The 27,287-nt window shown below is 45.8% G+C and overlaps 1 protein-coding gene across 2 annotated transcripts; it reads right to left on the bottom strand.

The window, feature by feature from the left end:
- Nucleotides 1–269: 269 nt before the first annotated feature.
- STAP2 (signal transducing adaptor family member 2) lies at nt 270–25,632 on the bottom strand. 2 transcript variants are annotated; one of them, XM_081941540.1, is made up of 13 exons: nt 25,175–25,627; nt 23,750–23,821; nt 19,559–19,690; nt 18,080–18,136; nt 16,120–16,247; nt 15,064–15,195; nt 14,343–14,412; nt 13,353–13,455; nt 12,736–12,822; nt 9,759–9,929; nt 4,340–4,450; nt 3,182–3,268; nt 270–951 (listed from the first exon to the last, which is right to left on the bottom strand). In XM_081941540.1, the coding sequence occupies exons 1-13, from the start codon at nt 25,268–25,270 to the stop codon at nt 893–895; spliced, it is 1,305 nt and encodes a 434-aa protein (XP_081797666.1). In that variant the 5' UTR covers nt 25,271–25,627; the 3' UTR covers nt 270–892. The 2 variants fall into 2 exon arrangements, with proteins under 2 accessions (XP_081797666.1, XP_081797667.1); XM_081941541.1 differs by lacking the exons at nt 270–951; nt 3,182–3,268 and adding an exon at nt 3,887–4,021 and having other exon boundaries at nt 25,175–25,632.
- Between the last annotated feature and the right edge of the window lie 1,655 nt (nt 25,633–27,287).

Raw genomic sequence — 27,287 nt, 5'->3', positions numbered from 1 at the left:
ATTAGCCTTCATAGAATAACAGAGTTGGAAGGGATCCTGGAGGTCTTCTAGTCCAGCCCCCCTGAACAAGCAGGAGTTCCTATACCAGTGAGGGCTCACCTTTTTGTCCTTGTGTGCCGAAACTGTGCATGTACGCACACGCAACAGCACCCATAATGCAATGCAAGTGTGACACACACACACACACCGCTCCCCCTGCCCCCAACACATGCACACATCACCACCCCCACCCCGCTCCCCCTATGCATGCTTGCACGACACCCACTCCCACCCCCACCCCCCAGTATACCTCCCTGAAGCCTCCTGGGAGCAAAAACGCGCGAGAGTTTTGCAGCAGAGACCCAAAAATCAGCTGGCTGGTGGGAGGTCCGTGCAAATGCATGGTGGAGCTGAGCTGGGGCAACAGCTCGCGTGCCTGTAGAGAGGGCTCTGCGCGCCACTGTGGCACCCATGCAGTAGATTCACCACCACTGTCCTATATTATTTCAGACAAGTGGCCGTCCAATCTCTTCTTAAAAACCTCCCAGTGTTGGAGCAGCCACAACTTCTGGTGGCAAGTCGTTCCGCTGGTTAATTATTTCCTGGATCCAAGACGGATTGGTTATTTCTTTGTGCCACGTTTAGGAGCTCTCCCCAAATCTCCTTCTTAGTCCCTTCTGAATGTAGGATCTGTGCTGGCTGTGACATCACGGCAGCCCAGCCCAGGACTGCGAAGGAGAGTCAAAGGCAGATCAAGGGTGGGTTTTCTGTCCTGACCCGCAAAACAGGATCGCTGGTTCGCCCGAGAGAGCGGATCCAGAGGGATCCAGAGGTAGATTTTGGTTGGGAATTCAGCCAGTTCCTCTCTTCCTTGTCACCGTGGGGATTCTTTCATCGAAATGTCCGCCGTCTTTTAATCCTCCATCTTGGCCCTTCGTTCCTGAAGTTTGCGTTTCAGCTCCTCGGTCATCGCTGCAAGGAGAAACAACACGTCAACAACACACACCCAGAGGGTGCCTGCAGAGTGAAAAAAAACCCAACCAAACAAACAACCCAAGTATGGAAATGAAAGGGAGTCCTCCTTTAATGACCGCTCGTCTTACGACCGTCTGAAGTTATGACAGCCACAAAACAGGGGTTTTACAATCCTGTGAAGCACAGGATGTGCTGCGGCCTACCAGCTGCCAGGGGAGCTTGGCCGCAGACTCAGACGATGAGGAGGTTGGGGAGGAACTTGGGCCAGTCCTGGGGTCTGGGGAAGGCTCTGATGGGATGATCTGCGTCGGACACAGAGATGGAGCCAGGGCCGTCCGACGTTTCCCAGTCACCCCGAGAGGCAGCTGCCTTTGCAGGCTGAGATGAGTGTGGAGGAGGAACAGTTGGGGCCTGTTCCAAAAGCGCATATCCACAGAGCAGATAGGAGAGGTGAGCAATGGAGGACAATGAGCTGGCTCAGGAAGCAAAACAAACATAGACGCTGATTGGCTCCTCCCTGGCTGGGGAATAAATAGGATGCAAAGGGAGTGGTTTGGTTGTTGCAGGCAACTGTTCGTATTTCTAGAAAGTTTTCTCCTCCTGTGTCTCGGGCAACAAAGACTCCCTTTGTTCTGACCTAGGCTCCCCAAAAGCACAAAGCCGACTCCTCGTCCCGATAAAACCTCTTTTCTAGTTTAAAGGGAATTCCTCTCCAGCAAAGACCTGGCCAACGATCTCTTGAAAGACCAAGAGGTTTCACAACCACACACCTTTATCAAGCTTGGAGAGCTGCCAGGCCGATATCTTCCAAACGCCGCTCAGTAGCAGACGATACTTGGCAAAAAGTCAGGAACAGATCTTCACCCTAACGAATTAAACTAATTGTCTCCTGCAAACTCCACTCCCCTTTTGCTCCTCTTTTGTTTCCTCTGGGAGGGGCCATTCACTGTCCACCTGTGGCTTTATTCCCAAGTCAATCCTTGTTCTTTAGCTGTTCCCTTCTCCTGGCAGCTCTGCGCATGCGCACACTGGGAACAGGCTCCAGCTGTTCTTCTGCCTCACTGATGTCTGACTCCGAAGGCAGCTGATAACTGGCCCCCTCTCTGCCTCTGACGCAGATCATCCCATCAGAGCCTTCCCCAGACTCCAGGACTGGCCCAGGTTCCTCCCCAACCCTCCTCACTCTCCGAATCTGCTGCCTGAAGGAATGAGAGGTAACCTTACGTAAAGACATGCGTAGGAAGCTACCATGATCTCAGTAGCTGGTTATCTTGGATACCTACAAGCTCACCTAATTAGCAGAACCAGATGTGGGAATAAAGGAAAGGTTACGCACAGACATACGCATTTCAGCTATGGTCTCGAGTAGTCTGTTATCTTTTAGCCCACTATCTCACCGAGCAAGCAGGAGTTAACCTTGGCCTGAATAGCATTCTGAATTCACTAGAGAAAAAAATGGGGGAGTAAACCAAAACAATATATTGTTGCTCTGTGCTTTGCTTGTAAAACTGTATAAAAGCCAAATAAACTCTGCAAAGGCAGACAGACATTTTTGACACCACTGCTTGATGGATTTCTGAAACCTACAGCTGCCAACTCTGCTGGCATAATGAACTGATAAGGACTATTGAATACCTTGCCTAGACTTTCTCTTGGGGAATGTAGTTAATTCCCAAGGTGCAAATAAAGAGGGGTGTTTTTTTTGTGGGGAGTCTGTTTCTTGCTTTTGCGAAGGCCGAGCGAGAACAGGTTGCTGTAAACCATCCCACTGCCTCTCCTGCAGTCACACAACCACAAATTGAAAGAGTTAGCTTACCTTTAGCAGGTTGCGCCGTTCCAAAGTCACGTGACTACAATTTACTAGTAACAAAAAAAATGCCTGCAGGTAGTTTCCGACTTACGACCGTTTGTTTCATGACCCTTCAAAGTTATGATACCACCGAAAAAAAGCGACTTCGGGGTGTTTTTTCACACTTACAGCAGTTGTGGGTATCCCCACGGCCACATGATCAAAATTCTTGGCAACTGATTCATATTTATGACGGTCTCAGCATCCGGTGGTCACGCGATCCCCTTTTGCAACTGGGGGAGCTGGATTCACTTAACAACCCCGTTATTCACTTAACAAATATCTCACTCAACAACAGAAAATTTGGGATTGTGGTCATGGACTAACTGCAATTAATGGAATCTTGTAAGTGGATTTATGCACAATAAACTAACTTACCAGTAGTGGTGCTTCTGAGTAACAAAGTCTTGTCTTTGGTGGAGGGGATATCACGTCTGGGGGAAGATTTATCCTCGAGCAAGCTGCCTTTAAGAGATTAAGAAAAGCACATGTTGAGACTCTAGAAAGAGTGCAGAGAAGAGCAGCAAAGAGGATTAGGGGACTGGAGGCTGAAACATATGAAGAATGGTTGCAGGAACTGGGCATGTCTAGTTTAATGAAAAGAAGGACCAGGGGAGACATGATAGCAGTGTTCCAATACCTCAGGGGTTGCCACAAAGAAGAGGGAGTCAAACTATTCTCCAAGGCACCTGAGGATAGAACAAGATGCAATGGGGGGAAACTAATCAAGGGGAGAAGCAAACTAGAGCTAAGGAGAAATTTCCTGACAGTGAGAACAATTAATCAGTGGAACAGAAGTTGCCTCCAGAAGTTGTGAATGCCCCAACACTGGAAGTCTTTAAGAAGATGTTGGATAGCTATTTGTCTGAAACGGTATAGGGTTTCCTGCCTAGGCAGGGGGCTGGACTAGAAGACCTCCAAGATCCCTTCCAACTCTGCTATTGTATTGTATTGTACAACTAAGGAGAAATTTCCTGACAGTGAGAACAATCAATCAGTGGAACAACTTGCCTCCAGAAGTTGTGAATGCTCCAAACACTGGAAGTTTTAAAGAAGGGATTGGATAACCATTTGTCTGAAGTGGTGTAGGTTCCCCTGCTTGAGCAGGGGGTTGGACTAGAAGACCTCCAAGGTTCCTTCCGGCTCTATTCTATCCTATCCTATAACTTTGAACGGTCACTTTGTAAGTCGAGGACTGACTGTATCTCCAAATTCCAACTGCAAATAAGAGACCAGGAAAAGAGATATACCTCTTTCAACCGTAGAAGAGATCCTGCCCACTGGCCCATTACCTACCTTAGCACATAACATCCAGTGCTCCTATTTAGGTTGGCAGAATCATGAGGACTAGAACCCCTAATTTTATTATTTTATTATTATATTTTTAGAAAAAGAGATCAGGATTCACAGGTCAAGCCCCTTCGGATACAGTCCTGTGAACTGGACACACCTGGAGAGACCAAACTAGCTTGTTGCCTTTCTGGCTGGATGACAATAATTGTCTCGACACAAGGACCCAAGTCTCCCAAATCATACCTGGCTTAGGTGGCTTCTTCGGTGGCTTGGGAGGTACACGAACAGGTGGGGGCGGTCCCTTCCACCACGCCTCCTGGTCCCCGGGTTGATCCCACGCCACACCTGTCCCAGCTGGAAAGGTGGGGAAAACATACTTCAATTCTCATGGCAGAAAATTTCATTTAAAAAAAAAAACCAACAGTACAATTAATCCTTGACTTGCAATAGTTCATTCAACTGTTTTTCACACTTGCAGCATCCCCGAAGTCATGTGATCAAAATGGGCAACTGGCCCCCAGGGGTCATATGAATGAAGAAGAATGACAACAGTGAAATACCAATGAAGAAGAAAAACAACAGCTCCCAAAAGAAACCAGCATGGCTGCATAAACAACTATCTGACAAACTGAAAGACAAAAAAAGTAAGTATAAAAAGTGGAAGGAGGGGGACATAACTAAGGCAGAATATCAGCAAATAGCCCGAGCCTGTAAAGATGAAGTGAGGAAAGCTAAGGCTCACAATGAAGAAAGGCTTGCCACAAAAGTAAAAATTAACAAAAAAAGCTTCTTCCAACATGTTAAAAACAAGAAAAAAGTTAAGGAAACAATTGGTCCATTGCTAGGAGAAAGTGGCAAGAAGGTGACAAGCAACAGGGAGAAAGCAGAACTATTTAACTCATGTTTTGCATCTGTCTTTACACAAAGGGATAAAACAGTCCAACCTATCAAAAGCAGCACCACAAAATTAGGAACACAAATTGAAATAGGGAAGAAAATGGTAAGTGAGCACCTGTCTACCCTAGACGAGTTCAAATCATCAGGACCGGATGGATTACACCCCAGAGTTCTGAAGGAACTAGCAGACGAGATCTCAGAACCACTGAATTATATCTTTCAGAGATCCTGGAACACCGGGGAACTACCAGAGGACTGGAAAAGAGCTGATGTGGTTCCCATCTTCAAAAAAGGGAAAAAATTAGATCCAGGAAACTACAGACCTATCAGCCTAACCTCAATACCAGGAAAGATTCTGGAAAAAATAATCAAGCAACGAATTTGCGAACACCTAGAAGCAAACAAAGTAATAGCCAAAAGCCAACATGGATTTGTCAAAAACAGATCATGCCAGACTAATCTTATTGCATTCTTTGATAATGTGACAAAATTAGTGGACCAGAGGAATGCCGTTGATATAGTTTACTTGGACTTCAGTAAGGCTTTTGATAAGGTAGACCATAACCTACTACTAGATAAAGTAGAAGAATGTGGGTTAGACAGCATCACCACCAGATGGATTGGTAACTGGCTGACCAACCGCACTCAACGTGTAGTTCTCAATGGAACTGCATCTACATGGAGGGAAGTATGCAGTGGAGTACCCCAAGGCTCTGTTTTAGGCCCAGTACTCTTCAACATCTTCATCAATGATTTGGATGAGGGAATAAATGGGGAACTCATCAAATTTGCAGATGATACCAAGCTGGCAGGAATAGCCAACACTCCAGAAGATAGGCTTAAGATACAGAAGGATCTTGACAAACTTGAACATTGGGCACTATCTAATAAAATGAAATTCAATGGTGAAAAGAGTAAGGTTCTACATTTAGGCAACAAAAACGGAATGCACAGGTACAGTATAGGTGATACCTTACTCAGTAGTAGTAACTGTGAAAGGGATCTTGGAGTCCTAGTGGACAACCATTTAAATATGAGACAGCAGTGTGCAGCAGCTGCCAAAAAAGCCAACACAGTTCTAGGCTGCATCAACAGAGGGATAGAATCAAGATCACGTGAAGTGTTAATACCACTTTATAATGCCTTGGTAAGGCCACACTTGGAATACTGCATTCAGTTCTGGTCGCCACGATGTAAAAAAGATGTGGAGACTCTAGAAAGAGTGCAGAGAAGAGCAACAAAGATGATTAGGGGACTGGAGACTAAAACATATGAAGAACGGTTGCAGGAACTGGGTATGTTTAGCTTAAGAGAAAGAAGGACTAGGGGAGACATGATAGCATTATTCCAATATCTCAGAGGTTGCCACAAAGAAGAGGGAGTCAAACTATTCTCCAAAGCACCTGAGGGTAGAACAAGAAGCAATGGGTGGAAACTAATTAAGGAGAGAAGCAACTTAGAACTGAGGAGAAATTTCCTGACAGTGAGAACAATTAATCAGTGGAACAGCTTGCCTCCAGAAGTTGTGAATGCCCCAACACTGGAAGTCTTTAAGAAGATGTTGGATAGCTATTTGTCTGAAACGGTATAGGGTTTCCTGCCTAGGCAGGGGGTTGGACTAGAAGACCTCCAAGGTCCCTTCCAACTCTACTATTGTATTGTATTGTATTGTATATGATCCCCTTTCACGACAAGCAAAGTCCAGGGGGAAAGCAAATTCACTCAACAATCGGGCTGCTCACTTAACCATTGCAGAAAATTCACTGAATTGTGGCGAGAAAGATCATCAAATGGGGCAAAACTCACTTAGCAACTGTCTCGCTAATCGACAGAAATGTTGGGCTCAATTGGGGACGTAAGTCGAGCCCTACCTTTACGGCCAGATTTCCAGCCGTTCCTCCAGAGTGCAGGAGGATTGCCCATCAATCTGCTGGGGGAACAAACCTCAAATCCAGCCTCCCTTCCGCTTGCAACCTTCCTGCCGTCTTCCCCAATGACTTTCTGGGGAAGCCGGCAGGAAAAAAAAGTCTCAAAGGATAATCACGTAATCACAAAGCACTTGGCAACTGGTTGTAAATGCAAACAGGTTGCCAAGTATCCGAAATGCAGTCATGTGACTTGAGGGATTTTTTTTTTATTACAGCCGGATGTGTTTTACGGGCCATGAGGCACCCTGTTCCAGTTGTGAATGGTCATTAAATGACAGTCATAAGTAGAGCTCTAACTACAATCCCAAATCAGACTCATTTTATGACAGCCAAAAGTGCCTTACGGGCCGTAAAAATTGCGAGTGGTCATGTATTCTATGTGTTTTATTGTACGCCGCCCCGAGTCCTTCGGGAGAGGGTGCGGCTAACAAATAAATTTTATTATTATTATTATTATTATTATTATTATTATTATTATTATTATTATTATTATTATTATTATTATTATTATTATTATTATTAAATGATGGTTGTAAGTCGAGGACTACTTGCAATCCCGAATCAGACTTCATTTTATGACAGCCAGAAATGTTTTATGGCCCCTAAAGCCCCTATTCCAATTCCAAGTGGTCATTAAATGATGGTCGTAACTCAAGGACTATTTGCAATCCCAAATCAGACCCCATTTTATGGCAGCCTGAAGTGTTTTTACGGCCCAGAAAGCCACCACTGCAGTTGCGAACGTCGCTAAACAATTCCGTCGTAATTCCAGGACTCCTTGGAATCCAAAATCAGACCCCTGATTTGCCCATTTGGACAGGAAACAGACTTTGAAGTACCAACAAACTCTATTTATGTACTTATATTTCATATTTCCTAACTGCCCCTCTCCTTCAAGAGAGGGGCTCTGGGTGGTGTCCGGTGAGGGGTGGGATTCAAAAATGTTAGCAACCAGTTCTCTGCCTGGTTGCTGGGTGGGCGTGGCCATGGTGGGCGTGGCCCACTCGGCGTCCTGTATCACAGCGGGTTGGGGAGGCGTTTTTGCCCTCCCCAGGCTCCAGAGGCTTTCCTTGAGCATACGTGAGGGAGAAAATGTCTTCCCCTGGGCTCCGGAGGCCTGAAACGGGCTCATTTCTGGACTTCCAGAACTTCCGGGAGGCCCATTGTTTACCCTCCCAGAGACTCCGGGTGGACCCTGCCAAGCTCCGGACCCGTCGCAACTGGTATGCTGCGCACAGGGCCGGGTGCTCACGCCACCGCCCTGTGACAGCCAGCTGCTCAGCGGAGGTTGCACAGGCACCGCATGCTGTGTGCGCATGCGCTATTGGCCGGTCGCATTATAAACAGCTTTGGAACGCGGGCAGGCAGGTGGGCCAAATGAGCCACAGTACCAGTATGGTGGCCGCTGCTCCCAGCTGCTATCGGTACAGCCGTACCGGGCTATACCGCCTGGAACCCACCACTGGTGTGGAGACTCCTGGGAGGAGAGGGGTGGGCGAGGCCAGCCAGTCCTTGCAACTACCGTTTGAGCAAACCAGATGTAAAATTAGCATCCAGTTCTCTCAAACTGTTCCGAACCAGCTGAACCCCACCTCTGTGTCCAACACAATCAATAAAATGAACTCTAAAAATCAGAAGAATTTAAAATTAAACCAATTAAACTTTCTTTAAAAAAAAGATACAATTTCCAACCAGTGTAAAATTCCAAATTTCACAGCGTTTCAACTTCCATTTTGACTTTTTCTACACCCCTTGCAAACACCCGCGTTCTAAAATCGTGTGCTCTTCCTGCCAGTGCTGTCGTTCCACTGGGGCAGGGGTCGGCAACCTTAAGCACTCAAAGAGCCATTTGGACCCGTTTCCCACAGAAAAGAAAACACCGGGAGCCACAAAGGTCCTAACCGGAAGCCCCCTGTTCAATTCTGGAGCTGACCGGAAGTTCAGTTCCCCCACCATAGAGTCTCCTCCTAGCGCGGCATCCTTTTTCCTCTACCTGTCGTAACCGAAAGCCCTATCAATGGTGGAGACAACTGGAAAACCTTCCCCTTGCCATAGAGCAGTGATGGCGAAGCCATTTGTCAGGGCACGTGAGGCGCTGCCCTGTAAACTGGCCAGCGCGCATGCGCATGCTGGCCAGCTGAGTTCACCCTTTTTAAAAGCCATTTTTCGCCCACCCCAGGTTCCAGATGCTTTATAGGAGCCTGGGTAGGGCGAAAAGAGCCTCCCTCCCCCCCCCCGGGAGGCCCTCCGGAGGCTTCATGAGCTTCCCTTAAGCCTCCGGAACGCAAAAAACCACCCCTAAGGGCAAACCAGAAGTTCAGGAACAGACTTCCGGTTTGCTCGGAGGGTCGTTTTGACTGCTTCGGAGGCTTCAGGGAAGCCTTCCGAAGGTCCCTGAAGCCTCCGGAGGGCTTCCGGGGGGTGGGGGAGGCTGTTTTCACCCTCCCCATGCTCCTATAAAGCCTCTGGAGCCTGGGGAGGGTGAAAAAAGCATGCAAAAATGGGGGGTCGTGCCTGTAGTGCGCGCATGCGCACTGGGGGGTCGCGCATTGCATTATGGGTGTGGCATGCCTGCACACGACCCCCCTGCGGTCCCCCCACTTATGGCACACGAGCCAAAAAAGGTTCGCCATCACTGCCATAGAGTCTTCTCCTGGTGCACTGTGCTTCTCTCCCCCCCCCACCACCAGAAGCTCCTCTCAAAATTATGGCACCAACCGGTGACGGAGCCGCAGCAGAGGAAGGAAAGAGCCACATGTGGCTCCAGAGCCGCAGTTTGCTGACTTCTTCTTTGGGGATTGTAATGTCACTCGCGTGATCCGTCACTCTCAACTCACCTTCTTCATTCACGTACGTCGTCTCCGGAGGGTCTTCCTCCTCGTAGATATGCATGGGTTGGGGAGTTGATGCCCGGCGCGGAGGCGGGATGGGCACAATCGGTGGCAGAGGAGGAGGCGGGGACGGCCACGAATTCAGCGATTCGACGCTCTTTTGTTTCACGAGTTTGCCTGCAGGCCAACGGATAGACGTACAGGTGATCCTTGACTCATTTAGTGACCGTTCGAAGTGACAACAGCATTGAAACAAGGGATTTACGACCGCTTCTCACACTTAAGACCGCTGCGGCATCTCCCATAGTCACGTGATCAAAATTCGGACGCTGGACAATTGGTTCGTATTTGTGACAGTTGCAGAGTCCCCGGGGTCACGGGATCCCCTTTGGCGACCTTCTGACTCGCAAAACTCAACGGGGAATCCGGATTGTTTTTAACAACTGCCATGATTCACTTAAGGACTGTAGCGAGAAAGGTCATAAAATGGGGCAAAACTGACATCACAGCTGTCTCCCATAGCAACTGAAATGTTGGACTCAATTATGATCATAAATTGAGGATAATCTGTATTGGGGAGATTCCACCAAGATGATGAATCCATTAACTCTATCATCTATCTATCTATCTATCTATCTATCTATCTATCTATCTATCTATCTATCTATCTATCACCTATCCATCCATCCATCATCTATCTACCATCTATCAATTCTCTCTCTCTTTCTCGCATCTATGTATCAATCTATCAATCTCCATCCATCTACCCCATCTATCAATTATCTCTCTCCTTCTTCCATCGATGTATCAATCTACATCTATTATCTATCTATCTACCTGCCTACCTGCCTGCCTATCTATACATCCATTCATTCATCCATCCATCCATCCCTCTATCATCTTACCATCTATCAATTCTCTCTCTCTCTCTCTCTCTCTCTCTCTCTCTCTCTCTCTCTCTTCCATTAGGTATCAATTAGGATAGATTGATTAGGTATCAATCTCTATCCATCCATCCACCACCTGTCAATTATCTCTCTCCTTCCATCTATGTATCAATCTATCAATCTACAACTATTATCTACCTATCTACCTGCCTGTCTGCCTGCCTGCCTGCCTGCCTGCCTGCCTGCCTGCCTGCCTATCCCTCCCTCCCTCCCGCTATCATCTTACCATCTATCAATTCTCTCTCTCTTCCATCTAGGTATCAATCTATCAATCTCCATCCATTCATCCATCCATCATCTATCTACCATCTATCAATTCTCTCTCTTCCATGTATCAATCTACATCTATTCTCTGTCTGTCTGTCTCTGTGTGTGTGTGTCTCTCTCTATCTAATCTATCTATCTATCTATCTATCTATCTATCTATCTATCTATCTATCTAATCTATCTCTATGTGGTGGCACAGTGGTTAGAATCCAGTATTGCAGACAAACTCTGCCCACTGCCAGGAGTTCGAATCTAACTGGCTCAAGGTTGACTCAAACTTCCATCCTCCTGAGGTGGGTAAAATGAGGAGCCAGATTGTTGGGGACAATAGGCTGATTCTGTAAACCGTTTAGAGAGGGCTATAAAACACTGCAAAGTGGTATATAAGTCTAAGTGCTATTGCTTTCTACATTTCGTATTTCTAAAGCAGCCATCTCCCTCACACAGGGCCTCAAGGCAGGGTACAATATAACACAACCAATAAAAGAAAACAACATCTAAATCCTAACTTGAGAAACTAAAAAGTAAATTAGGGATAAGCATTTGAAAATTATATTATATGATGACAATTAAAACATCCAAAGGGGGGGAGGAAATCCCTAGATGGCCATTTAGTGTCGGATTATTACAAGCATTAAGGCATTAAGAGTTGTTAACCTAATTTTGCAAAGCTTCTTCTCCCGCAATATTGTACCAGGGCATACAAAACCTTTGCCAGACCAATTCTTGAATGCAGCTCGTCTGCCTGGAATCCACACTGTATACTGGACATTAACGCAATTGAGCAAGAGTGGTCAATGCCTGGAATGCTCTACCTGACTCCTTTGTTACATCCTCAAACCCCCCTTAAACTGTCTTACCGTGGACCTCACCCTATTCCTAAGAGGTTCGTAAAGGGGGCGTGCATAAGCGCACCAGCATGCCTACTGTCCCTGTCCTACTGTCCCCATTTATTTGTACCCATTTCCTTTGTTCATGTCCATATTTATACTTATACCTGTTATCTTGTACATGTTTGACAAACCAAATAAAATAAAAATAAAAGTTAAAGTAAAGTAAAGTAACGTAAAGTAGAATAGAATAGAATAAAATAACATAACATAACATAAAGTAACATAAAGTAGAATAGAATAGAATAAAATAAAGTAGCGTAACGTAGAGTAGAGTAGAATAGAATAGAATAAAGTGACATAACGTAAAGTAAAGTAATGTAAAGTAGAATAGAATAGAATAGAATAAAATAACATAAAATAAAGTAACATAAAGTAAAATAGAATAGAATAGAATAGAATAAAGTAAAGCAACAGAGTAGAGTAGAGTAAAGTCACGTAAAGTAGAATAGAATAAAATAAAATAAAGTAAACGTAACGTAGAATAGAATAGAATAAAATAAAATAAAGTAACATAAAGTAAAGTAACATAAAGTAAAGTAGAAAAGAATAGAATAGAATAAAATAAAATAGAATAGAGTAGAGTAAAGTCACGTAAAGTAGAATAGAATAAAATAAAATAAAGTAACGTAACGTAGAATAGAGTAAAATAAAGTCACGTAAAGTAGAATAGAATAAAATAAAATAAAGTAACATAAAGTAAAGTAGAAAAGAATAGAGTAGAGTAGAGTAGAGTAGAGTAGAGTAAGGTAAAGAAATAAAACAAAACAAAATAAAATAATAGCATTTGTGGACTAATTTGAAGCGGGAAGTCAAACGGAGGCTGCCTTCCTCCATGATCCAGGTGCGAATCCAGCCTCAGAATCAGCATCGAAGTACCTTTCCCTGGTGAGGTCTGGGGGTCTTCAGCCTCCAATGGGGACCCCGACATGCCCTGCTCGCCTTCCTGATCCGCCTCCACGACCTCTGCAAAGGAGACAAGTCGCGGTAGAAAATGAGGAGGGGATTCTGACTTCTGATGACATTGGGACTATAGGTAGTCCTTGACTTACAACCGTTCGTTTAGTGACCGTTCCAAGTTACAGCGGCACGGGGAAAAAAGGGACCATTTTTCACAGTTACGACCGTTGTAGCATCCCTGTAGCCACGTAATCAAAATTCAGAAGATTGGCAAGTGGTTCATATTTATGACGGTCGCAGGGTCCCCAGGGTCACGTGATCCCCTTCTGCGACCGTCTGACAAGCGAAGTCCGTGGGGAAGCCAGGTTCACTTAACAACTGCCTGACTAACTTAACAACGGCCGTGATTCACCGAACAATGGCCGTGATTCACTTAACAACGGTGGCAAGGAAGGTCGTAAAATGAGGCAAAGCAGCTGCCTTGCTTAGCCACAGAAATTTGGGGCTCTGTTGTAGCCGTAAGTCAAGGATTACCTGATATTTCCCCCCTTTTCTCTCCAATTTCCCAAACAACTCTAAAGACGGTTGAGACCTACCCAGCGCCATGGCGTAGCTCTTCTCCACATTGAGGGGCACGAGGAGGCCCCTGGTCTTGGTGATGAAGAAGTCAAGCACGGCCATGAGGGAGGAGCAGTAATTCTGGGGAGGGGAGAAAAGCGAGGGAGGGGAGAGCGTGGAAATGGAGAGGAAGCTTTCGTGAAATCGGCTGGAAAAAAAAATCTCAAACCATTACTGTGGAATTGCAAGACATTTGGAAAATCTCCTCTGCTTTGAGCTACTCCCGCATTGGAGCTTGGATGGCTGGGGATGGGAGAAAGAAGGAAAGAAGGAAACAACGGGAAGGAGATGTAGGGGAGGAAGAAAGGAAGGAAACAGATGGAGGGAGGGCAGAAGAAAATAGAGAAGGAGGAAGGAAGGAAGGAAAGAAGGAAATGAAAGAAGGAAAAAAGGGGAAGGAGAAGTGGGGGAGGAAGAAAGGAAGAAAACAGAGGAAGGGAAGGAGGGCGGGGGGAAGGAAATAGAGAAGGAGAAAGGAAAGAAGGAAGGAAAGAAGGAAAGCGGAAAACAAGGAAACGAGGAAGGAGAAGTAGGGGAGGAAGAAAGGAAGGAAACAGAGGAGGAAGGGAGGGAGGGCGGAAGGAAATAGAGGAGAAAGGAAGGAAGGAAGGAAGGAAGGAAGGAAGGAAGGAAGGAAGGAAGGAAGGAAAAGGAGAAGTACTGGAGGGAGAGAGGAAAGAAACAGAGGAGAAAAGAAGGAAGGAGGGAGGGAGGGAGAACCCATCTATAATCTCACAAGGTTGCCATATGCTTCAAGAGTTCAGCTGAGACCATGCAAGCTTTACACAATTTTCCCCGCTTGCATGAGATCTAGTAACCTGGGGAGCACGTCCATTTTAAAAAGTATAGATTTGAAATGAATAACTTGAAACAGTTACCTGATCAAGTTCTATTTTCCCCTCCCTTCTTTCCCCAAAACCTGGTTTGCCTTCCTCGCCCCCCCCTGTAACCCTCCTGGTCCCCCTTACCGGCTTTTCCATAACGATGACGTACTCCCCACCAACGGCGTTGATTTTATAGTGCTTGATGCTCACGGCTCTGTAAAGAACACAAAACGGAATTCGAATTCTGTCCCCTCTTAAGTGTCATCCCAAGGTCAAATGATTCTATTTTAGGCCGTTTCCAAGGTCAGAAGGCGAAACACAGCTAGTCCTCAACTTACGACCGCAATTGAGCCCAAAATTTATGTTGTTAAGTGATAAATTTGTTAAGGGAGTTTTGCTCCATTTTACGACTTCCCTTGACACATTTGTTAAGTGAATCGCTGCAATTGTTAAATTAGTGTCCCTGTTGTTAAGTGAATCCCCATGGGCTTTGCATGTGAGAAGGTCGCAAAAGGGGGATCACGTGACCCCGGGACATTGCGACCGTCATAAATGTGAGTCGGAGGTCAAGTGTCTGAAGGTAAATCATGTGACCACGGGGATGCGGCAACGGTCATAAGTGTGAAAAACGGTCCTAAGTCACTTTTTTCGGTGCCGCTGTAACTTCAAATGGTCACTAAACAAACTGTTGTAAGTTGAGGACTACCTGCAGTACGTTAAGCTCATTGTTCTCTGTAGATGTCCGAAGAGCAGGAAATAAGTCATAAGTCGAGAACTAGTAACCGGATCTTGAAAGATTGAAGTGTGTGTGTGTGTGTGTGTGTGTGTGTGTGTGTGTGTGCGTGCCTTTGTCCTTCCAACTCACCCGGGAGCCTTCTGCCGAACGGTCAACGAGAAGCTCTTCCCATCCTGTCCAGGACGCAGCAACATGTTGCCATAATTTTCGTTCTGCTCCAGAAGGGCCACAGCTTCCGTTCTGGAGACCTGGAAGAAACAGCTGGGAGAAGAAAGGAAGGAAGGAAGGAAGGAAGGAAGGAAGGAAGGAAGGAAGGAAGGAAGGAAGGAAGGAAGGAAGGGACAGAGAAGGAGGGAGGGAGGAAAATAGGAAGGAGAAAAAAGAAAGAAGGAAAAAAGAAAGAAGGAAAAAAGAAAAAAGAAAAAAGAAAGAAAGAAAGAAAGAAAGAAAGAAAGAAAGAAAGAAAGCAACAAAGAAAGAAAGAGACAGAGAAGGAGGGAGGGAGGGAGGGAGGGAGGAAAATAGGAAGGAGAAAAAAGAAAGAAGGAAAAAAGAAAAAAGGAAGGAAGGAAGGAAGGAAGGAAGAAAGAAAGAAAGAAAGAAAGAAAGAAAGAAAGAAAGAAAGAAAGAAAGAAAGCAACGAAGCAAGGAAGAGACAGAGAAGGAGGGAGGGAGGAAAATAGGAAGGAGAAAAAAGAAAGAAGGAAAAAATAAAGAAGGAAAGAAAGAAGGAAGGAAGGAAGGAAGGAAGGAAGGAAGGAAGGAAGGAAAGAAAGATTTTCTCAATGTCACCTATCTGCTTTCATGTCTAAGGTGGAACTATAACTCCCAGTCTCCTGGTGAATCACACAGTTGGTTTTCATGCCTAAGGCAGGACTAGAACTCACCGTCTCCTGGTGTTTGACCCAAAGTCACCCAGAGGGCTTTTATGCCTAAAATGGAACTAGAACTCCCAGTCTCCTGGTGAATGTCCCAAAAGTCCCCCTCCCAGCCTTCACGTCTAAGGTGGAACTAGAACTCACCGTCTCCTGGTTCCTAGACTGGCCCTTTCACCACTACACCATAACTGGCTTGATGCGACTGTAATGCAATTCGCAGCCTAACCGGTTTTCCAATGAAACAGACGAAGAAGGCCATCACACGTTTGTGTGAACAAACACCGCAAGCAGCTCACAACTTACTCACTTGGGCAGTTTCTCTTCCCTTTCCAGGGTCCCGCTGAGGTTGGATCGCCTCTCCTTTTCCATCTCCAAGCTTTCGGACAACCTGTACAGGTGGCCAGGCAGCAAAGATACGGATGCCGGGACCTTCATCTAAGGATGACGGAAGGCAGACTGAGCTGGTGGTACCCACCATTAAAAAATCTAATGTTTTTAACAGCGTTCAGAGGTAGTCCTCGGCTTCATGGCCCCAACATTTCTGTCGCTGAGCGAGACATGGGTGAAGTGAGCTTTGCCCCCCCCCTTTTACGACCTTTCTTGCCGCAGCTGTTAAGCGAATCGCCGCAATTGATAAAGTTTGCAATCTGGCTTTCCCACGGACGTCCCTTGTCAGAAGGTCGCAAAAGGGGATGGCGTGACCTCGGAACACGGCGACGGTCGTAAGTATGAGTCGGTGGGCAAGTGTCGGAGTGTGGATGACATGATCCTGGGGGTGCCAGAAAGCTCGTAAGTGTGAAAAACTTATACCTGGTGTATATATAGTAGAACAGTGTTTCTCAACCTTGGCGACTTTAAGTCCCGTGGACTTCAACTCCCAGAATCCCCCAGCCAACTGGCTGGGGGATTCTGGGAGTTGAAGTCCACGGGACTTAAAGTCGCCAAGGTTGAGAAACATTGCAGTAGAAGGTACCGGTTTGCAAATCCCTTTTTTTTTCCGCTGGCGTTGCAACTTTGAAACGTCACTAAGTGTCCCGTTGTAAGTCGAGGACTACCTGTGCAAATCGCCTTAACGTTTCTTCCGGGGCTCTTTAATGTTGAAGAAAAGTCACAAGATTACAGACAGTCTTTGACTTACAGCCACAACTGAGCCCAAAATGTATGTGGCTAAGCACGACATTTGTTAAGTCCTCCAAGTTACAACCTGTCTCACCGCCGTTGTTATGCGAATAGCTGCCATTGTTTCAGTGAATGATGCGGTCGCTCAGTGAATCCGGCTTCCCCCGTTGACTTTGCTCGTCAGAAGGTCGCAAAAAGGGGATCAGGTGACCCTCCCGGGACCGTCGTAAATACGAGTCAGTTGCCAAGTTTCCGAATTTTGATCATGCGACCGTTGGGATGCACCAAAGTTAGTTCGACTTCCCGTTCCGTTTGAAGTATTCCTACCCTCCTACTCTTGTCGCCATTTAAAATAAATATGTACAAGTCCTTCCAGAATGATTTATTGCTTAAGAAGGCGGGCAGAGAATAAATGACCCCCTACCCAGGGGTGAAATCCTCCCGGTTCGGCTGAACCGGTAGGGGACAATTGTCCTTGGTTCTATGAACTGGTAAGGGGAAAGAAAGCTTCCAAGGATCGCACAGCTCAGCTGTGAGCCGTGTGATGGTCAAAAGTTTTTCTCCCCTCTTTTTAAAGCATTTTTTTCTGGGCACAGCTTCAGAGGATGCCTTGAAAGAGCACAGCAATCCAGGGCTGGGGAGGGGGACCTGGAGGTTATCTAGTCCAACCCCCTGCCCCAGGGGAAAGCTTCTGAGGATTGCGCTGCTCACAGCTTTTTCCCTGCTTTTTAAAGCATTTTTTCCCTGTTGGTTTGGGCAAATAGGTAGAGAAAAAATGCTTTTAAAAGCAGGGAGGTGGGGGGTTGCTGTGAAAGAAAGAGAGAGAGAGAGAGAGAGAGGAAGGGAGGGAGGGAGGGAGGGAGGGAGGGGAAAAAGGAGAGGGAGGAAGGACCATAAACCTGGCACTAGACGCACCTTCAGAGGATGCCTTGAAAGAGCACAGCAATCCAGGGCTGGGAGGGACCTGGAGGTCATCTAGTCCAACCCCCTGCTCCAGCAGGACATTGTTAAAGTGAATTTCTGTCTTTTGATACCACCCCCCTCAGTGACATGACTAGCAACGCCCACCCAGTCGCATGACCCCCCCCACCAAGCCACGCCCACAGAAACGATAGGATTTTTTTTTTAGATTTCACCACTGCCCTTACCTCCACCATGGTGAGTATAAAACCTTTCCACATTTCCTGCTGTTCCAGGCTTTCCATCTGTAAAGGGAAAACAAAGTCCATGTAAATTGTAAGGTAAGAATTATGCCAAGATTAGAACGATGGGATCATAGAGTCACAGGGTTGGAAGGGACCTTGGAGGTCATGGAATCACAGATAGAGGTGGCAACAGAGGTCATGGAGTCAGAGAGTGACAGGGTTGGAAGGGACCTTGGAGGTCATGGAATCATGGAGTTATGGGGTCGCTGTGAATCATAGAGTCACATGTTTGGAAAAGACTTTGGAGATCACGGAATCACAGTGTTACAGAGTGGGAAGCCACCTTGGAGGTCATGGAATCATAGCTATAGGGCTTGCAACAGAGGTCATGAACTCATAGAGTCAAAGGATTGGAAGAGACCATGGAATCACAGTGATAGGAGTTGCAACAAAGGTTTTGGAATCATAGAGTGACAAAATTGGAAGGGACCACGCAGGTCATAAAATCACGGTTATAGGGGTCACAACAGAGGTCTTGGAATAATAGAGTCACAGGGTTGGAAGGGACCTCGGAGATCATGGAATCATGGAGTCATGGGGGTCACTGTGAATCATAGAGTCACAGGGTTGGAAGTGAGGCTATGGTATCACGGGGTCATAGGGTTGGAACTTGGAAGCCACCTTGAAGATCATGGAATCATGGAGTAATAGGGTTGAAACGGAAGTCATGGAATCATAGAGTCAAAGGGTTGAAACGGACCTTGGCCATCTTGGAATCATAGAGTCACAAGGTTGGAAGCAACCCTGGAGGTCATGAAATCATAGAGACACAAGGTTGGAAGACACCTTGGAGATCATGGAATCAAGAGCCATAGAGTTGGAAGAGACCTTGAGATCTTCTAGTAATCTTGTTCAACCTCCAGCCCACACAGGACTTCTCACACTATCTCAGAGAAAACGGACGTCCAATCTTAGCTGAAGACCTTCCAGTTATAGAGCCTCCCAACATTCTAGAATTAATTTTGTTGTGATTTAGATTCTAGACGGAGGGTCCCCCAAACTTGGCCACTTTAAGGCTTCTGGACTTCAATTCCCAGAATTCCTCAACCAGTGTGGCTAGCTGAGGAATTCTGGGAGTTGAAGTCCACAAGTCTTAAAGTGGCCTAGCGTGGGAGCCCCCTGTTCTAAATTAATGCAGCCTTTTTCTAGCAGGATACAAATATTGACTTGGGTTAAACAAAAAAGATTATATTTGTCTGGAATGGTATAGGGTTTCCTGCCTAGGCAGGGGGTTGGACTAGAAGACCTCCAAGGTCCCTTCCAACTCTGCTATTGTATTGCATTGCATATGGTTTGGAAAAAATTTGCATCTGAGCTCTTGGCATACTTTATACTACAATCACATGCACAACTTTTTATTTTAACAACAGCTCATGAGTAGAATCATCCCTTTGTAACAAAAAAAGAAAGAAAATACGTTACCCTCAACTTTATTTCTTGGTTCAACATCCTCAGAACCAGCCCTGGTTTTTCCGTAGACATGGGACTCACACTTCTTGGACAGTTGTCTTCAGCCAGGGAGACCAAGTCAGTCAGATCAATTTTCTCAATATACTGGAGGTGAGGTAGAACGAGTCAAAAGGTTAGTTTCCAAGCTTCTAGTCCTCAAGGTTGCAGTTTATGCAAGTAAGCTGCTACGGCTAGCCTTCTTCCTTCTTATGTTTACGTTTGCCTTCACCCTGTTAAAGGGTTTTTCCTTTGGCCCAACAACTTTTTACAAGATTCAAAGAAAGGAGAGTCTTATGTCACTAAAATGTCAGTGTTCTGACTGACAAACATAACAAGCATAAAAAGCATGGTTGAGACGATTCAATCTCCGAAAGCAAAACTTTATTGATTACACCATTTCAGCACCAACAAGGGCAAAACCAGATCTAGCTAATTCCCTTGCAAAGCCACATAATTAAAATATAGGTTTCTCCCTCTCCCTGTTAGAGCAGGTCACATTGTCCAATGGAGTTTCTTTGTATTGTTATGAGAAAAAGTCTTTGGTTTTGGCAAACACCTGCCAAAGTGTCCTTGGCTCTCACAGCTCGTCTTCTTGATGTCTGGAGCATACATTCCATATCAAACACACACACACACACACACACACACACACACACGCACACGCACACCCACACAGAGGGTTTGTTGGCAAGCTAAGAAGCTATAATGGTTACAACAGCAAAAAACATGGTTCAAACTTGACATGGAGGTGCAGAGGATTTGAATCCGGGACCATGGAAAGCAAATAATCCACCGCTAATCTGTGGCCCCAAACTTATTCGGGTTTTTTTTTAGCCCCCTGCTTAATTTATCTAGGGAAATGTCATGCATCGTTAGGATGTCAGTTGATCAAAATTTTATTCAGTGAATAAATGAGTAGTTAGGGATCCATTCCACACTTCTAAAAAAAGATATTCAACAAGTTAGATTAGATAGATGTAAGCACAGGTAGTCCTCGAGTTGCAACAGTTTGTTTAGTGACGGCTTGAAGTTACAATGGCACTGAAAAAAAATGACTGTAAGGTCTTGCCTCTCCAATCTTCCCGAGAAAGGAGGACCCTGGAAACTCCTGTAGTTTCCAAAGGAACTTTTATTGGAAGGTTTGTGATAGCAAGAGATGTAGGCAAGAACTGAAGCGTCTCACTTAAAACCAGCTCTTTAAAGCAATGCTAACCAAACCTCTCCCACACTACGTCCTTGCAAGGAAACAGAAACTTCACATGGAGGGAACATCTGGGGGCAGGCGAGCCGTCGCCCAGTGCATGCGGGAGACATGTGTGCAAATGCAGGTGGGACGGGGGGGGTCACATGCACATGTGCGGGGGGTGGTGATGCAGGGCTTCCCCCCCCTGCAGCCCGTTCTGTTCCCAGGAGGGAGTCATGTGCATGCGTGGGGGGAGGGGAGAGCAAGGGGTGTGTGGCACTCCCCCTCCCCCCGCAGCCCATTTTTGTTCCCAGAAGGCTTCAGGGAGGCCTGCTAGGCCCAAAATGGACCACCAGGGGGTGTTTTGAGCATGCACAGAGGCAGGGGGATCATGGGGGGGGGGTTACCGTTAGGGTAGGGCACATGTACGAGGGGGGCGGAGGGTGGGCTTCACGCATGAATGGGTGGTCATGTGCGCATGCACCAGGGGGCATGGCGCATCGCATTATGGGTGAGGGCACGCGCACACGTGCAATTTCGGCGTGCAAGGACAAAAGGTTTGGTCGTCTCCAGGGGTGGGTTCCTGCTAGTTCTAACCTCTTCTATAGAAGAGGTTCCACAAATCTACCGTGCCGTTTAGAACCGGTTCCAGCTCCCTCCCCCCGCCTGTCCGCACATCATAAAGATGAAGAGCAAGAGAAGGAATTCTGGGAGTGGAAGGCCACAAGTCTTAAAGCTGTCAAGTTTGAACACCCCTGGGGTTTTTTTTTCTAAAGGGCTAGGGGGCAAGGGTCTTGTAACTTGACAACTTTAAGGCTTGCACACTTCAATGCCAGAGTTCCTGAGCCAACATGACTGGAGGAGGAATTCTGGGAGTTGAAGTCCACAAGTCTTAAAGCTGTCAACTTTGAACACCCCTGGGTTTTTCTTTTCTAAAGGGTTAGGGGTGCGAGGGTCTTGTAACTTGACAGCTTTAAGACTTGCGTGCTTCAAATGCCAGAGTTTCTGAACCAACATTTTGGTTGCTAAGCAACAGCGTTGTTAAGTGAGTTTCACCACATTTTACAAGTTGGCCACACCCACCCAGTCACATGGCTGGCAAGCCACTCCCACCCAGGTCAGATGGCCGGCAAGCCACTCCCACAAAGCAAGCCACACCTACAGAAGAGGTTCTAAAAAATTTTGAAACCCACCGCTGGTCATCACTGATAGAGAGATTAACATAGTAATGCAAAAAATAGAATCAGAAGCTTCATACAGAGATTAGCCCAGTAATGCGGGAAACAAAAACTTCATATAAAGATCACTCCGTTACTCCACCCCCCAAAATGCCAGCGTCCCTGTAGAAATATCTGGGACCTGTCAGTGACTGATCACCAGTTTTCACTCTTATGACAGTTGCCGCGTCCCGATGGTCACATTGAAGAACATTCAGAAGCTCGGAAGCTGGCATGTAGTTATGACGGTTGCAGTGTCCCCAGAGTCATAGATCCCCTTTTGCAAACTTCTGATGAGCAAAGTCTATGGAGGAGCCTGATTTCACCTAACAACCCTGTCACTAATTAGCAGCTGCAGTCATTCACTTAACAACGGTGGCAAGAAACGTCGTGAAAATTCACTTAACAGATGAGTTCGCGACTTAGCAAAAGAGAAATATTGGGCTTAGTTATGGCCATAAACCGAGGACTACTTATATAAATCGATAAATAATCCATTCATTCGCCTGTCGAATGAATGGATTATTTATCAATTTGTATAAGGAGTCCTCGATTTATGACCATAACTAATGTATTAATTATCAATTTATCAATTATAAAAATAAATTGATAAATAAACACAGTTTAGTGACGAGGTGGCAGAGGTAGTAGTAACTGTGAAAGGGATCTTGGAGTCCTTGTGGACAACCATTTAAATAGGAGCCAGCCGTGTGCAGCAGCTGCCAAAAAAGCCAACACAGTTCTAGGCTGCATCAATGGAGGGATAGAATCAAGATCACGTGAAGTATTAATACCACTTTATAAGGCCTTGGTAAGGCCACACTTGGAATATTTGCATTCAGTTTTGGTCACCACAATGTAGAAAAGATGTGGAGACTCTAGAAAGAGTGTAGAGAAGAGCAACAAAGAGGATTAGGGGAATGGAGGATAAAACGTAGGAAGACCGGTTGCAGGAACTGGGTATGTTTAGCTTAAGAGAAAGAAGGACTAGGGGAGACATGATGGCAGTGTTCCAATATCTCAGGGGTTGCCACAAAGAAGAGGGAGTCAAACTATTCTCCAAGGCACCTGAGGGTAGAACAAGAAGCAATGGGTGGAAACTAATCAAGGAGAGAAGCAACTTAGAACTGAGGATAAACTTCCTGACAATTAGAACAATGAATCAGTGGAACAGAAGTTGCCTCCAGAAGTTGTGAATGCCCCAACACTGGAAGTCTTTAAGAAGATGTTGGATAGCCATTTGTCTGAAATGGTATAGGGTTCCCTGCCTAGGCAGAGGGCTGGACTAGAAGACCTCCAAGGTCCCTTCCAACTCTGCTATTGTATTTATTTGTATTTATTGCATTTATTCCAAATTTGATAATCCTCGGTTTCTTCCCCCTCCTTCATTTCCATAGACAGTCTATCCATTTCTGCACATTCTTAGATTTTCCTTCTTATAATCGGGCCTGGGGGAGTATCTGTTTGCTTCCAGTTCTGTGCTTGTACGATTCTACTTGCAGTTAATATGTGTAATGTTATGTATTGCAATTTTTTCCCTCCATTTTCCCATCAAAGATTGCCGGGAGAAACAATTCCGACTTCAGCTCCATCCTTCGCTCAATTATCTCGTCCAGCCACTTCCTTATCTTACGCCAGTATTTTCCAACCCTGGGACAAGTCCACCACATGTGGTAGAAGGTTCCCTGTTTGGTCCCACTTAGCGAAAGTTGAACCCTTGGCCATGCTTCACACACACATCACGCAACACCGCCCTGGACTTACTTGACTTTCTCTGTTGGTGTGGTAGAAATACAATGTGGAGCCCCAGAGACCAGCCCAATATTTCTTATAATCCTATGAAAATAAAAAGAGAACAGAGGAATGATGAAATAGGATTCTCTTGAAACGACAAGGGCATGGAACTCGCAGTCCCGGCTGCCATCTTGACTTTTTTGCCCCATCTGCAGTCAACAACAGATTGGACTTTAAAAAAATTTTTTTTGCAAATTTCTGGGATTTCCAGAGAGAAAACGTTCCATTGAAGTTCAGGTAGTCCTCAACGTACGACCAGAATTGAGCCCACCAGTTCACGCTGCTAAGTGAGACATCGGTTGTGAGTTTTGCCCTGTTTTATGACCTTACTTTGCCACAGCTGTGAATTATTGCCCGACTGGCTATTACGCCTAAGGCGGGACTAGAACTCACCGTCTCCTGGTTTTCTAGGCCAGCGCCTTAACCTGGGGGTGGGGGTGATTTTATGATATTTATTTATTATATGACTCTTCTTTCATTTGCTTTATTGTTTTGATATGAGGTTTTATACGCTGTAAGCCGCCTTGAGTCGCCATGTGTGAATAGCCAACAATATAAATTCCATAAATATGTAAACAAGCAAATAAACAAACACACACAATCAGACTTGCGTTTCCATTCCATCACAGTTTACTGTTTTTGTAAGTTACCAAAACACACGATGACCAAGCGATTAGAAAAACAAAACGGAAACCCCGAGACGTACAAAAATGCAAAGTCCAATTTTTTTGTACCGCCACTGAATGACACTTATGAGCCACGGAGGCACGTGGCAGCCAGGGCCAAAGAGTTATCAAAGTTTCTCAACTTTCTCCCATTAGATTCTTTTCGCCTCATGAAAGGTGCCCGGAGTGGCTCCTTCTAATTTATAATAAAGTGACAGCATCTTTCAAATCTGGAAGTACAATTTTGTCCCTGTTTCATTCTCCTTTACGCCTTGAGACACCAGGGAGGGTCCCTTCTGAGCCTCATTCTCCATCCGTTATACAGCAGAAGGCTATGGGGCCTCTTATCTGATTGTTCCTTGGCTGGAAGGTATTCCCCTGTCTCCTTTACAGACTGAGAAACTAGGGAGGGTCCCTTCTCAGTTTCTTTCTCCACCTTTATGCAACTGTGGACTTATTTGTCCGTTGATTCCCTAGGAATCAGTTCTTCATCAGCCTCTCAAAGTCCTTCTCACATACCCTTGCACTTCCTGATATGCCAGACAAGGCTGTCTGAACCCCCACCCACCCCGATTAAAATTCAGCCCCTGCCCTCCTCTCCCAGGTAGGGGGGAACAGCTGTACTTCCCTCCCCCAGATGTGCACAGCTTCCAAAGAGTCTCTCTTCTGGTTTTCCCACGCTCTTTGTCCCCCTCTGTTTCTTCCCCCTAAACAAGCCAAAGAAAGGTACCTGATCCCATGGATTCTTTTTCTCCAAGAAGCCCTCGTAGTAATGGGGGGGCAGAGCGGCCTTGCCTTTGGCTGACCGCTGGCCTGGGACAGCCATTGCTTCCTGCCACTCTGGCCAGTGGTTGAAGGACTTTCTCTCTCTCTCTCTCTCTCTTTCTGCAGAGTTGAGGAATTTACACCAGGAAGCAAAAATGCAATAAATTCAACAGCACGGATTTTTTTTCTTCTTCTTCCTCCTGGGATTTTTTTTTCCAGGCACCTGTAAATTTCCCCGGGGGCCGTCCCCTCAGCCGGTGCCCTTGGCCGCTCGGACCTTGGACAGGGCAAAGGGCCCAGGAGGTTTTGCCAGCTGCTTCTTCCTCGCTTGAGCTCACATGAAGAAAAGGAGGCGGCTGGCTTTTGTTTCGGAGGCAAAGGACGAATTCAGACTTGCTGGTTGGTCCCGACCAGCTGTCACGATTCGTATCTGGCCCTGGCCCCACCGGGCAGCAGCTTCGTTTTTTCCGAATGGAGGAGAAGAAAGAAAAGGGAGAAGAGGAGCAGGGTTTTCTGAGAAAGTGCAGAAAGCTGCTTTCAAGATGTCTCTCTTGGTGATTCTGGGCAAAGCAAGGGGACGGAGTTCAAATCCAGCCTGTTGCTGTTGGGGAAATTGAGGCTGAGCTCCTGATGGCCAACATGGGTCAGGAGAGAGAGAGAGAGAGAGAGAGAGAAAGCGAAAGAAATAGAGAGAGAATGGGAGGGAGGGAGAAAGAAAAGAGAGAAAGGGAGGGATGGAGAGAGAGAAAGAGTGAGAGAGAGGGAGGGAGAGAAAAAATGAGAGAGGGAGGTAGGGAGGGGGAGAGAGAAAGAAAGAAAGAAAGAAAGAAAGAAAGAAAGAAAGAAAGAAAGAAAGAAAGAAAGAAAAGAGAAAGGGAATGAGGGAGAGAAAGAGAAAGAGAGGGAGGGAGGGAGAGAGATAGAAAGAAAAGAGAGAAAGGGAGGGATGGAGAGAGAGAAAGAAAGAGCGAGAGAGAGGGAGGGAGAGAAAAAATGAGAGAGGGAGGTAGGGAGGGGGAGAGAGAAAGAAAGAAAAAAAAGAGAAAGGGAATGAGGGAGAGAAAGAGAAAGAGAGGGAGGGAGGGAGAGAGATAGAAAGAAAAGAGAGAAAGGGAGTGAGGGAGAGAGACAGGGAGGGAGGGAAAGAAAGAGAGAGAGAGAAAGAGAAAGGAAGAGAGAGAGAGAAAGAGCAGGAGGAGGGAGGGAGAGAGAAATGCACTCCTCGATTTACGACTGGTTATTTAGCAACCTCTTTCCGTGATTTTGGGCAAAGCAGGGGCGCAACATTTGAACTCCTGGCAGAGTTCAAATCCAACCTGTTGCTGTTGGGGAAATTGAGGCTGAGCTCTGGATGACCACAGAGAGAGGGAGGGAGGAAGGGAGAGAGAGACAGACAGACAGACAGACAGTCTCCTTGATTTACAACAAGTTGTTTAGTGACCTTTGAGTCAGTCACATTCTCTCAGCCCACCCCACAGGGTTGTTGTTGTGGGGAAAAGAGATGGAAGCGTTTCAGACATGTTCGCCACCTTAAGTTATTTATAAAAATAATAAAGGCAGGATATAAATACATAAATAAAGTTAAGAAGGGACAAAGAAGGTGGAAACAGAGAGAAGAAAGACTGGAGAAAAAGTAGCAATATCCGTCTTTTTTCGGTGCAGTAAAACACACAAACATTTACAGATTACTTGGGAGTTGTTGGTAAGATGAATTGATGTAAACATTTCATAACACAATATGATATTGGTTATGTAATAATATACGTGTGATTATATGTTATGAAAACGGAAAAAAATAAATAACTTTAATTTAAAAAGATTTACAGATTACAAATGCTGATATCACAAGCCCCCTCCGTACTAACCAACTCCCTCTATGCCTCTAAACTCAAGCTATATATTGATTTTGTCAATGAGAGTAAAGTCCAAAAACGAAAAACAGAAAAACGTACATCCAACACTAACAAAAAAGGAATTTTGTGTGCCTTCATCATCATCATCGAGTGTTGCCCCAATTGTAATTGGAGCCCTTGGAGTAATACCTAAAGGGCTACCTTGCTACCACAAAACTGGGATAC

This window comes from Natrix helvetica, assembly GCF_964273705.1.
Source record: "Natrix helvetica genome assembly, chromosome: 1".
Classification (NCBI taxonomy): Eukaryota; Metazoa; Chordata; class Lepidosauria; order Squamata; family Natricidae; genus Natrix; species Natrix helvetica.
This window is presented reverse-complemented; position numbering and strand designations above follow the sequence as displayed.